This window comes from Pseudomyrmex gracilis, unplaced genomic scaffold (assembly GCF_002006095.1).
Source record: "Pseudomyrmex gracilis isolate BER0280 unplaced genomic scaffold, ASM200609v1 scaffold_379, whole genome shotgun sequence".
Classification (NCBI taxonomy): Eukaryota; Metazoa; Arthropoda; class Insecta; order Hymenoptera; family Formicidae; genus Pseudomyrmex; species Pseudomyrmex gracilis.
In genome coordinates this window covers 98,786-112,026 of record NW_018020963.1, presented here as the reverse complement: position 1 = coordinate 112,026, position 13,241 = coordinate 98,786, and the positions used below count along the sequence as shown (strand labels likewise).

General features: G+C 39.7%; 1 protein-coding gene across 1 annotated transcript in view; it reads right to left on the bottom strand.

The window, feature by feature from the left end:
• Positions 1-4,646: 4,646 nt before the first annotated feature.
• Positions 4,647-13,241, bottom strand: part of LOC109860408 (protein Shroom-like) — a 100,605-nt gene continuing 92,010 nt past the window's right edge. Inside the window, exons 7-11 of the mRNA XM_020439469.1 lie at positions 11,421-12,423; positions 10,726-10,876; positions 8,538-8,748; positions 7,798-8,064; positions 4,647-7,576 (exon numbers count right to left, since the gene is read on the bottom strand). Of these exons, the coding sequence (XP_020295058.1) occupies positions 7,325-7,576; positions 7,798-8,064; positions 8,538-8,748; positions 10,726-10,876; positions 11,421-12,423 (1,884 nt within the window). The 3' untranslated portion in view covers positions 4,647-7,324. The remainder of the gene's footprint in view (positions 7,577-7,797; positions 8,065-8,537; positions 8,749-10,725; positions 10,877-11,420; positions 12,424-13,241) is intronic.

Genomic DNA, 13,241 nt, shown 5'->3' with positions numbered 1-13,241 from the left:
GTAATTAATATTGTATATACCAGATTAACCACTGAAGATGACTTGAAATAAAGTCGAAACGTTTGGAACAAAAAAATATTTGATTTTTAATGCATAACACCTTGCAATCGGTTCGAGAAGCCCGTTATCCAAAGATTAATTCAAATTATTTATTACAATCGGCTCTGTCTTGTATTTCCCTCCGTCCAAGTACAGACTTATTAACGGCATGGTATCTTGCAATTTTTTCCACGCGTCAGCATCGAGCCATATGATATTTGTTCCATTTCCTCATAATTTAATAGCAGGATAAAAAAATCCGTTCTTTACATCAGGGAGCAATCCTATTTGAATTCTCTTTGTATGAGAATTATTTAATCCATACACGGTGGAAAGCAGCATCTCATGCCTCTCATTTTGCTTCTTGATGATTCCCATGCACGATTTTACGCTGGATTCAACTTGCTCTTTTTCAATATTCACCGCCATTTTTTTGCACTTTTCACTTTACGCACTTTTAAACCAATATTTACCGCGTAAAAAGATATTTCAAGCGCACAGCCGCAACTGTTTGCAACAGAATAATGATCAAAATGTATTTACATCGCTCTATTTATAGCAATTTTACCCTCTTGTGCGCATGAGCATCAACTTATTTTACCACCACCACCACCACTTTTGTTTAAACGGTAGATTAACAATTATTTTCAAAAGTTACAAATTATTTCTATATATCATCCGTGTACGACACATAGTTTTTATTTTACATTTATCTCGTGTCGTAGCTACCCACACATGAGTGCATATGCGTATGAAAAACAATAAACAATTCTTTAAATGGGCATTTTTATAAACATTTTATTCTACATTGAATATCTATCGAAAACTCTCGTAGAATTTTCTCGCGCGAACAAGTACGTGCAGGTTTAACGGCCCCGAGTCATAAACCGTTTTTTGTCTTCAAAAAAAAATTATGTTCTCATCGGCACGCTCTTGTTACCCCCCACGAACATGCAGATTTAACGGTCCCGAGTCATAAACCGTTTTTTGTCTTCAAAAAACTTATGTTGTCAAAAAAAAGGAAAGGGGGAAAGGGCTAATTCTCTCTCTCTCTGCCGGTTGCTATTCAGGACCAGAGTCGCGAACTGTCCTCCCGGCGAGGGTGGTTAAGCGAGGAATTGACTTCTCGGCCGGTTGCTATTCACGACTTAGAGTCGCGAATTGCCCTCCCGGCGAGGGTGAGGAATTGGCTTCTCGGCCGGTTGCTATTCACGATTTAGAGTCGCGAACTGCCCTCCCGGCGAGGGTGAGGAATTGATTGCGGAGAAACAACAACAAAAAAAATAATATACTCTCGCGATGCTTTTAGGCAGTTATGCGTCTCTGAGGTTCCGAGTATTAACCTCGAGTTGGATTTTTAACTAGTGGAACTCCCCCGATTAATATTTGTGGGTGGACTTACTACTTGCTGTTTCTTGTTGATTCTCGGTTGAGGCCGGTGCGACACTGTAATGGCTCGGAGTTGCAGGTCGCTGGTGTTGATGCCTCTGTGATCTCGCTCTCCGCACTCACTCACTTATTCACTCACTGATCTGCGGCTCTTTTCGGATACGCGGCGCGGTTCTTTCTGAGTTTCCGATTCCGAGAGCCTTGGCTTATATACTGTTTTAGTAAGGACTCTTCTAATCGGGAACTCAGTTGAGCTTTGCTGGTTCCTATTTGTTAATTAGTCGGTCGGGCGACTTCCGAGATCGCCAATCGGCGACGATCTCTCGCTTCGGTCGCCTCGTCCGATTTTCCGGGGAAAGAAAAAGGGAGAGTGTTGTCTTTTGCGATCACGCAGAATAGACCCCTTGTTTGTTTGTAATAAAAATGCCGGAGTTTCTATTTGCGTCGGTCGCTCTAATTTTTATGACCAGCATTTTCATGACCCGGAGATATCCGGGTTTGTTTGGAAAGCTGCTCGAAGTTATCTAAAATTTCGTGTTATTACTAGGCGCAGTTTATCTTTCCGGGCGCCGATATAATTTTCGTTTGTTCTCCTATCGTCTGGAGTTTTAAGTTTCCAAACGATAGGAGACCCGTTTGAATTATTTATTATTATTGACCAAAAAAAAAGGGTTGCTATGCGCTGGCGCGTCGCGTCGCAGGAAAAAAGGGGACCGTGGAGTCTCCAGGACGTAACATAAGTAATCCCACTTCCAAGTGAAATCCATTCTAGGCAACAGATCTGGTCTGCGTTTGGTAGCAATCTGTTGATGTTTCTGACGACAGATCTGCTCTGTATTTGCTAATGTTCTGTTGACAGTTTTGATAACAGATATGTTCTATATTTGGCGATATTTTGGCGCCAACAGACGATGACCAAACCTGTTGTGGATTTGGTGCCTCACTTTGGCTTCGCTTTGCTAGTGACAGATCTGTTACGATTTTGGTCTCGTTTTGGCATATTTACATGTTGGAAAGATTCAATCGCCAAACCATATCCTACTGAGGACACAGTAGGCTATGGTTTTGGCATTAAATTCCGCCGGCGATTTTTGACAAATCCACACCATCCCACAACCAAATTGTTTGCTGGATATAATTGCAAATTACAATTTTAGTGCAAGAATTCGTCACATAATTTTGTAAATGTTTTCGTATCAGGGTTGTAGTAGTCGTCATTTTTGAGGTCTGTCCACGAAAGATTAACGTTTTAATTTACGAACGCAACTTGCGTTATCATAAACAAATAGTTGTAGAAAAAAATATATTCTACGTAAGTTGCGCGTTTCATGTAATTATTGAAAGTTTTTTATCAAATATATTTCCCAAGGAAATATAAACACTTCTGCTGAATTTCAACATGTTATTTATTGCAAGCGGGTTTGAGAAATGTATTTATCGTAATGATTTCATAGTACAATTGTATGGGATAATATTGTTGGACTAACAACGATCTAGCGTTGTTGCTTACAAATGACGCGCAAACATATAATCATTATGTTGTATCCTCACATCACATAAATTTTATACATGTATGTGTATATATGGTATGTATGTATGTATCTGGTGTGTGTGTGTGTGTGTAGTAGTGTGATAATATATATACACAGCGAGAACGTTAAATATTAGTGTCTTTAATCATAAGAATATCTTACGAAGTAATGGAACGTTTCTTCTCGCACAAAATATCCAGAGCACCATGTTTCAATTACTTTGTTATGTACAAGTGCGCCTTATCCGCGGCAAGTGAGTGACAAAAAGACGACAATTACATATTTGATATCACTGCCGCGTGACGAATGCTACTCGCAATTACATTATACGACAGCAGCTATGCTATTATACTTCCGATTAATGGGCATTAAGAGTATAATATCCGCAGCAGCCGATTTGCGAACATCGAGAAGTAATCAAGGAACAGAAACTGACTATATTATGCCGCAAAAATTTTATGCCCTGTACTCAGTCTTTTTCAGACGCAATTATTATTATTATTATTATTATTATCGTGGTCCCGATTATTTGTGACCCCTCGTTATTTTGTCTGCGTTGTTCTATTTTGCTCAGATTAAATGGGAATCGAAAGAACGTTTAGGTATTTCGTAGATAAGAGAATCGAATAAAATCGATATTTTTCATTGTGTTTCTTCTTCTCGTGGAAATCGTTAGAATAGATTCCGTCTCGAAATCTTTGGATTTCCGATAAGTGTCTCATTATCGAGATCAAAGATTCGGAGGTCTATCTTTTCAAGTACAATTTTGCTTGCAGTCTCTTCTCCGCCCTCGATGGTTGGAGCGCAACGATGAGCGGGGAGGAAGCAATCGTGTGAACACGGGGACATAAAACGGGACAAAAAAAAAAAAAAAAAAAAGATTGAAATGAGGATTTGTCGAAGTGATAGTGGCATAAAATTTCTCGCTGGACCACCATGGAGGCTCGAATACGACCATTTCGCGGTACCTTCGAGAGTCCTTGGTGGGGTCGTAAATAAGATCACAAGCGTCATAGGGGTCCACAAAAACCCCTGAGGGGTTAGAATAAAATACATAAAAATAGTATTTCGTTGTATAAGTGTGCGTAAATAAATGTATGTGTATGAATGAATATGATTAGGTTTGTACTTTGTTCCTGTACTAATCTTTTTTTTATTTCCACGACAATTCTTATACAGCACACTATCTCTTAGGAATAGTCTCTATTGAATATCTATTGGATATTGAATATACGAAAGAATACTCGATGGAAATGTAATCAATTTCGATGTTGTATAGGTTGTTGCATATGACTATTTTTTTCAAATACAGAGGAATAGATAAATATCCAGTAAATTGTTAGCAGCGTGAAAAACAGATTGGCACAAAGTTCGACCATAATTTAGATAGTAAAACCAGCCCTATTTGTGTCGGCAAAAAACTTGTGTTTTGAAAACAGATACTGCTAGAAAACTCTGACATCGAATTGAAACATCGAATCTGACATAGTAAATGACAGATGCAAGATCTGTCGAGCTTAGAAAATTGAGAAGATGCAAACCTTGCACATCACAATCTGATGACAGATTTGCAACAGATTATACGAGCACGTTTTCTCTGTAATTTAAATATAATATTAATAATATCAACTGGGATTTTTTTTTTTTAAAGAAGATACACTTTACACTTTTTTTTATTTTTCCCTTTGTGTTCGTTTTTATTTTAAAAAGATAATATAAAAGAATACGCACTATTTATTTTTTATTTATAATTTATGTTTTCTGAAGAAACAAACTCTGGATATTAAACAACATATATTGATGAAAAATATCAACAAAGCTCCACGCGATGACTACATAATCTTACTCATAAGAAATAAACCAGCAGATTTTGCTCCGTATTTTGCTCGTAATTTGCTTCCAACCTACCAACAGATGCAATGCACAGATCTTCGGTTTTTTTTATTATCAAGTCAAATTGTTAACAGATCTGTTCAATTTCTGTCATCAATTTGTATTAAAAAATCTGTCAGCAAATTTTTGCTTTAATGTTTTAACATCAAGCTATTATATTATGCTAACAAACTTTCTGTTATTTTTATCTGCTAAATTTTATTAAACATAATTTTCTTGTGACAAAAGTTATGAATATCTTAAGAAAAATCTACGTTTGTAACTTTGATTGTCTGAGTTATAAATATAATTGACTGAGAAATAAATATTTTATTGGTTCTTTTTAGGATTACAATTTCTTACATTATCTTTGCCAATTTCTGTGAGTTGAGTTTGAAATTTAGTTGAGTTTACACTTTAAAAAAAAGTTTTTGACTCTCGGGCTCTAGCAATACGTCATTCTGCAATTGTCTAAATACATTAAATGGAATTTGAGCCACTATTGCTGATTGTTATAATATGTAACTGATAATTTTTGCAATACTTATTTGAAGATAGTTTCGCTTTTTATCCGATATACGAGCGGTCTCTGCAATCGATAGAAAGGAGATCGGCTCGGAAAAAAAAACCTAAAATGTTAGGCAAACTTAACTTTGCAGTCCTTACACTAAAGCTGCGAGATTGATGGGCCGATTCATCAATTTCTATTCCTTTTCGTGGACCTACAATTTTTAATAGGATGGACTCGAAACTATCAAAGAAGTGAGGCATGATTCAAATCCGATTTTGCAATCCTAGCGTTACTATCAATCCATCGAGCTATCTTTTACTTAACATAGTTCAGGAATAAAAAACAAACCAAGTGTCACGTGTCAATGTGGAGATGTATGCACTTATAATCTACTTATCATATATACAAATACATACAACATCGTTTCAATTGCCTGCATCGTTCAGTTGTTCGGATGCCGCGCACAGAACGTGAACTCCCCTTATTCTTATATCACATTTTCTGTATATAAGAAGGCACCACAAGTAAAAAATCTTAGCTTGAGAATCTGGCAATTTGCGTTTACGCAAACATCGAATTAACATGCTAACCAGGTAACGTGCTTTGTCCTTTCTTTTTACGCAAAGGCCATTCCGAACACTCGCGACAGATGGTCATCGACCTTAAATGTCTATATTTGCGTACGTAAGAACGGATATTACACTGGAGATGAACTGCACAGCGCTACCAACACGTCCCTAAATATACGACTCATGTATAAAATTACAAACACGCACATACAAGGCATTCAGAATATATATATATATATATATATATAGAAAATATATTAAAATTTTTTTTGATTTGGATATGTCCAAATATGCTCTGCGCAAGATAGTCATTAAAGTGATCATTAGATCGATCAGTACACGAAAATATATAAGCTTAACGTATTTTATATATCTATATATATATACATGTGTAAAGTCGTATTACCACGACAAAACATTTATAAAATTCGCACATTCAAATTGTTTTTTTATCATTTCCGGTTGCGCACGTTCTGGCTTTTCTATCCCAAGTCTGCTACAATTGTTTCTGGAAATTTGTTATGTATTTACAAGTAATATTTCTCTTAATCGTTTAAGCGCCTACTTTCTCAGTTTTCTTCAACAGGAGAAAAATCTGAAAATAAAAACTCATACATTCTTGGTCTTCATTTTGTACCGTAACGCCATGTGTGACGATTTTACTTAATATGTCACATGATAATACACAAAGCGATACTGTTTTCTCTATCACTGGGGAGAGAAACACGACAAAATCGATGCAAGCTTAACAGAGACTAGGTAATTAAGGTTTCGGGATCACACACATCAAGTTTATCAAGTTTAACCTGTGTAAACAATGAAATTCAGCTCGCGATCGCAATATTTTTTACATGCAAAAAAATATTTCACGCATTTGTTTTTAACATTACTGTGTAAAATCATGCATCATAGTTGTTTGATATATTTTCGGATTTTTAAAAATAATAGATCAAATTTCTATATACAGTCGAACCTCCCAAAACGTATACAAATCCATTTTCAAAACGTATATTTTCCCCTTCATCGCTTTTCCCACCACTAAGTATGATTACAACCAAAACTGCGCTAGAGCGAGATGAATTTATTTCAAGTAAGTCTTTGCGCATGCGTGAGGTAAAGAGTGAGAGAATAGGGGAAGTATACGTTTTTTGGGAGGCTCGTCGGTCCCGACTGTATAAGTTTTGAGAGATTCGACTATATATATATATATATATATTATATATATATATATATAAAATTTAATCGTAAATGTTTACTTTTATTAACTATATTATTTTTTCGAATCGAGATGTGTCTCGTAATCTCGAAACTTGTTTTTGTTGTTCACGCTCGTGGTAAAAAAAAAAATTGTTATAGTTATTTACGAATTAATTTCATAAGAACTTAGCGTGTAAGTTATCATCGATTAACGACTAGTCGATTGTTTCTTTCAACGCAGCTAGTTGCTCCTCGCCGAGCTTCACCTTGTCCTGTATCTCCCGACCGTCCACTATCAATTTTGCCTTCATATTAATGAAATGCTGGTAGTCAGCAAATTCCTCTTCGTTCAGGTACTTCGCTAGGATTGCCGACACGTTTACGCTGCGCTTGTCGATATTATTCTTCAATGTCTTCGCTTCTTCCAATTGATCCATCAGTTTGTCCCGTTTACTCTCCAAAATTTTCTACGCAGAAAACATGAATATACGCGCGATATATTTATGTCTCTCAAAATAAAGTTTAGAGGAAAAAACACGCATGACATTGTTTATTAAAAAAAAAAAAAAAAATCTATAAATTATTATTCAAAGATTAAATTTACTACTTAAAGCAAACGACGACTGATTGATAATTTTTAACTGACGACGAAAGCACGCAAATAAACAAAAAGTGTTGGTGCACTTACTCTCTCCGCGTGGTCGGCCGGCATTCCATAAAGGACGTTCTCAGCTCGAGCCAACCTGCCGCTGAGACCGAGAAGAAGGCTCGTAATCTTGCCGACTTCCTCCACGTGATTCCGATACTTGGACGCTTCCGGTGGACGAGCCACGGAGGAAACACGCGCGGCGACTCGCGCACCGAGAGCCTCGTTCGCCTCACCCTCCTCTTTCACGGTCTCCTGCTCGGCTCTGAGGACCTGCAGCTTCCTGTCGAGTCGCATCATCAGCTCCTCCTGAAAAGATTTATGGTTCCAGAACGTAAGCCGACGTATGGTGATAGAAAAAAAAAAAAAAAAAGAAAAGAACACGCCTGTATTTTTTGCCCCGAGATTCGACAACGCGAGAAAAACACTTACAGAATATCTGATCGTCGAGATACAACCAAGCGAACAAAACAGTTAGGTAAGAACCCAAGCTTAAGAGATTCAATGATACGATAACATTCCAAAGCGCGGTAATTATATTTTACATAAGTCCAGATTGTGTTCGACCGTGGATGAAACGGATACTTATTACCGAGTCTTATCTGCGAGTAATCATTATTATCCGACCTCGCGCGCAGAAGTCCCGCATGCCGATCGAATTTAGTCGCAGGCGCATACAAACACACACACACACACACACACACTTTACAAACCGCGAAGAGTTAATTATAGCACAGCGCCAACAAGCGTTTGATTACTCGGTTTCTCCTATGCGGACATACCTTTTTCTGCCTGAGGTCAAGGCTGTTCGTTGGTTCGACCGTCGGCGCATCCTCCTGACATGTTAATCTCTCTGCCGTGACGTCCCGCGTGTATCTCGTCAGGAACCTCGCCTTTCCCTCGGATATCGTGAAGTAAGCCGACGTGGGGGACAGGGGGCTGATAGGATCGGCCGAGAGTGGCGTGAAGGGAGCCGAGGGTATCGTTTCGTGTCTGAAAAAAAAAATATATCGCGATGATTACACCTCCGGCCGTTGGTTAATACGTCCTTTTCCTCTCTCCTCTCTCTCTCTCTCTCTCTCTCTCTCTCGCGGCATCTCAGAAAGTGAAAAAATATTCCTATATAATTGTCGTTGTTTGAGAGAGGGCAAACGGGGATTGCGTCAATGAGTGTGAGTCACGATTGAATTAATCCCCTCGCGTTTTCGAGGCGAGGCATGAGCACGATTTGCGAGCGAATTGCGCCGAGAAGAATATCTCGCGGCGCATAAGTTTACATTTGAGTCATTTCATGAATAAGAAGCAATACGCACGAGCCCCGAGATTCCCCGAGAAGTTCACGTGAAGCAACTCGATGTTTGTTCCGCATAAACTATTTTTATCAGTCGATCGACCGTGCGCGCGTGATCCCAAGTTCGTTCGAGCAAGTCTATAAAAGAGGTGAAAGCGACGAAAGAACGGAAAGCGGCGTATATGTTTGCAAAAAAAAAAAAAAATCGCTCGATTGTGCGAATTGCTGGAAATTACACCGGAAGATCAATTAAAAATCGAAATGTATATATATATATATAAGAAACAAGGATGCAAATATAACCCAATAATAATAAGTTTATTAATCATCGTTTGCATGTACGTGTTGCTCGCGTACGAAATTGTCGGGCATTCTCATCGCTGTGTCTAAAAGTTGTTTTCGAAAGCGTCGCGATTTTTCATCTTTCCTCCTGTGAAACATGATAGAAAGTTCGCGCGTGTGTACGACCATAACTAATTTATCATAATGCGTTAATATTTCCTCAGTGATTTTCGGCCGATTCTCCGATTATTATTACTGACAACGATAATTTTACTGCGTTATTCGGGCGCGCTCGTTCGGCACGTGAAATTTTGACAATCGCGTATTATGTGGCACACGCGAGAAGTTCCCTATGTCATGTCGATGAACGCGCGCGTTAGCGGTACAAAAAAAAAAAAAAAGAAAAAAAAAACAAGATATAAGAGGTCGTATCTACTTTTCTGGGAATCCCATTTCCATTTCCCGTCCGACTTGCGAGCGTGTCTCGCGCGCGTCGCCTGCACGATGCGTCATTTTCGATCGTACGTCGGAGACTGGCAAATAATATGCACAAGCGCCGAGCAGTTGGACTTGACAATATCATTTATGGTGGATTACGTAACAGCCTCGATGCTTTGGCACTTTCTCTTCGCGCGCGCGCGCGCTGGAGGAAATGTTGTTCTTAAACGAGCAAGAGAGATTGCAAGAGCGGTCAGATTGAGTTAGGTTTGGGCAAGCATGTAAAGAAAAGTACAAAGAATCATCTGGTTGGAGGTATGATCCTCGGACACGTGCCACAATCTTTTTTTTCGCGGAATGTCGCGCACACGGTAACACGGTTTGGGTTTTCTGCCGCGAAAAAATTAAATTCTTGAGCTTATTCACTTGCTACCGTACAGAACGCGTGATCAAAAAAAAATTTAAATGACAATCGCGTGAAAAACCGAGCAAGAAGCCTCTTCTTTCTTACATGTTTATTATCTATTTGTTTATTATTAATTATTATTTATTAATTATTAATTATTTATTATGAATTAATATTATAAGATATGCTTCTTTCTTATACATATGTTTATATATATATATATATAAATACACATGCAAATGTAACGCGAACCAATTAAGTCGAATGAAGAGAATTTGCGCTCGTATAATGAACACCTTTGGATTTCACAAAGCGTGCGACTTGATAATTAACACGTGATCCAATGCTCGCGAGCACGCGAAACCCATCAATTATCGCATTTAGTCTGTATTTACGTCGTTTTATCTGTCTCGGTTGTAAGAAAAAAATCTTGCTGACCCTTGTTGACGTAGCTGAATGACGACAACGCGGTCCGATGTTGCCGTATGATATCTCGCCTCGCGAAACTTAACGTCTTAATTAAGCGCAAACACTCAATTGAAAGAAAACTTACTTTTTATCGTCCGTGTCCGCGTCCTCGCCGCAGGAGGCCGTTGACTCCTCCAGGGAGAGCTGTCGCCTTGGTCGCCTTGGCTGCAAGGTCGCCTCCACCCTGAACAGGCCGGAAACGTAGTCGGTGGGTTTCTTGTGCTCCGGCGCTGGAACTGATAAGGAACAAGTAAACAAAAAAAAGACATCATCACATGCGCTAGTTTCCCTCCTCGCACGCTTCGTTTCACGCTTCGCGGATCTTCGTGGAAGCCGTAAAGCAACAGAGAATTGCATCGAATATCGCGGCGACGACGACACGTAATTGAATAACGCGGTCGTGTCGCTGATTAAGTTAGCGCTTATTAAAATAGAGGTCATCGCCCTCGAAGCTCTGCCCTCCATTCTATCCCAGATGATAATTGCGCGCTCGCGCGCGCGCGCGCGAGAGCGTGTACGTGACACTGTTCGCGCACACAAGACACCGCGCGGTTTAACGTTTCCGTTTCACGTGTGCGTGAAGCGAGTGTATAAAGCCGACTAGATAGTATATACTGTCAGCGCGAGTTCTGCTCGGCAAGTGCTGTTTAAAAATTGAATAACGTATCTAATTGAATCAACTGCAACGGCGTTTGTCGATGACGTGGAGTAATTCCCGACGCTCGGCTTCGTTCTCGCGCAATTGAGAAACAAAAAAAAAATAGAAAGATCATCGCTCACCGAGTATAGGCACCAGCTTGTCGTTGGGACTGAGTTGACTGGCCAAGTCTTTGCTGAGCTCCTCGCACTCGATCTCTTCCGGCAATTTCTTTCGAGATTCCGGAAGCGGCCGCTGGATCTTGCCGTCTTGTTCCGTATTCTCTGGATTGTCGGTCTGCGAGGCCGCATCGCTTGTACTAGTGTTCACTATGAGCACGACTTCGGTACGCTGCATCAGCGTTAGTCCTTCGATGCCGGGCTGAGGCGACACGCAGAGCGACGACATAGGCGACAACTTGTCCTCCTCGACCGGCGAATTTCTCGGTGAAGAGGAGGAAGAAGCTTTGGAAACGCTTGAGATCGAAGAAGCGGACGATCTGCCGCTCAGTCGGAACTTCGAGGACACGGAGGATCTCTCGACTTGCGATTCCGTCTCGCTCGTCTGACTCAGCCGACTCGGCGAGCCGGATCTGTTCCAGGAACCCGTGTTGTCCGTTTGAGTCGGACTGGAGACTTTTCTGTTAATGGAGACACATTCTATTCGAGCTTCGTTACGCGAGTCCGATGAACTTTTAGGAGGTGATCTGGACAGCAAAACTCGAGGCGACACGCAGGCGTCGATCGATCTGCCCGAGGAAGACGAGCTCGAGCAACTTCCGGATCGTTTTGGAACGGCTCCTCGTAAACTCGCGATCTCGACGTTGTTCGGCGATCTAGGTGGCGAGCTCGTCGGCGGTGGCGGTCTGTCGGAGAAGATAGTAGCCTCTATTGAATTCTGCGTCTCGTGTCCTCTGGACCAACCGTTGTCGCAGGTCGTCGTCGTCGTTGCGACCGACGATGTCGTGGTGTTCACAGAATACGTAGATATCGTGCTATTGGACGTCGACACGCTGCCCGTTCTCTTCTCATTACGACGATTCAGTAATTCGATGTTTTGCGAGGTCATCTCGATCGTGGCACTCCTTTCACGGAAAAAGTCCTCGCCGGTGATTGGAAGCGAACCGCTGATTTCTCGTAGCTGCTTCTGAAAACAATCATTCGGATCTTGTCACTTAATATGTGAAAGACTCAAAACAAATCAACACATTCACAATAGAACTGATAAAAAAATATTAAATATTAGTCTTAATTTTAAATTAATAATGAACAAGAAGAAGATTTCTTCGGGCTCTGAAGTCTTTAAACTAATAAATGAAACAAATTTCGGGTAGTAAGAGCCGTTTGCAGGATGTTATGCAGAATGTGCTTAAATATATGTATATGTATACATATAAGATAAAATAATTTTTTGTTTTTTTTTTTCCTCCATATAGGATGCGGGATTTGCATCACGTATATATAGAGGGACCCCGTATACCCCCCTAACTAATTTTAAAATATTGCGAAAATATGGAGGAAAAAAATTATTTCATCGTATATGTATACATATACATATATTTAAGCACATTCTGCATAACATCCTGCAAACGGCTCTTACTACCCGAAATTTGTTTCATTTATTAGTCTTAATTGTTTAAAAAAATATTAAAATATAAGAAAAAAAATTGTTACATATCGTTTAAAGCGCGCGAATATTACAGAAATTATAAAAATGTTAAATTATCACACGGAACAACGACGAAATAAACGACGAAGCGAATGACGGCGTGAAAAGCCCGCCAAATAACGTCACGTGAACTCGGTGAGAAATTAAATGTTACGGAATCGGATCGCATCTCGCGGCGCGTTCTTGACACCTGCTATATTTGCAGATGCAAAAATAGATAAATTGTTGAAACGCAAAAAAAAAAAAAAAAAAAAAAAAAAAACGCAAACATCGAGAAAAAGAATAATCTCACCTCT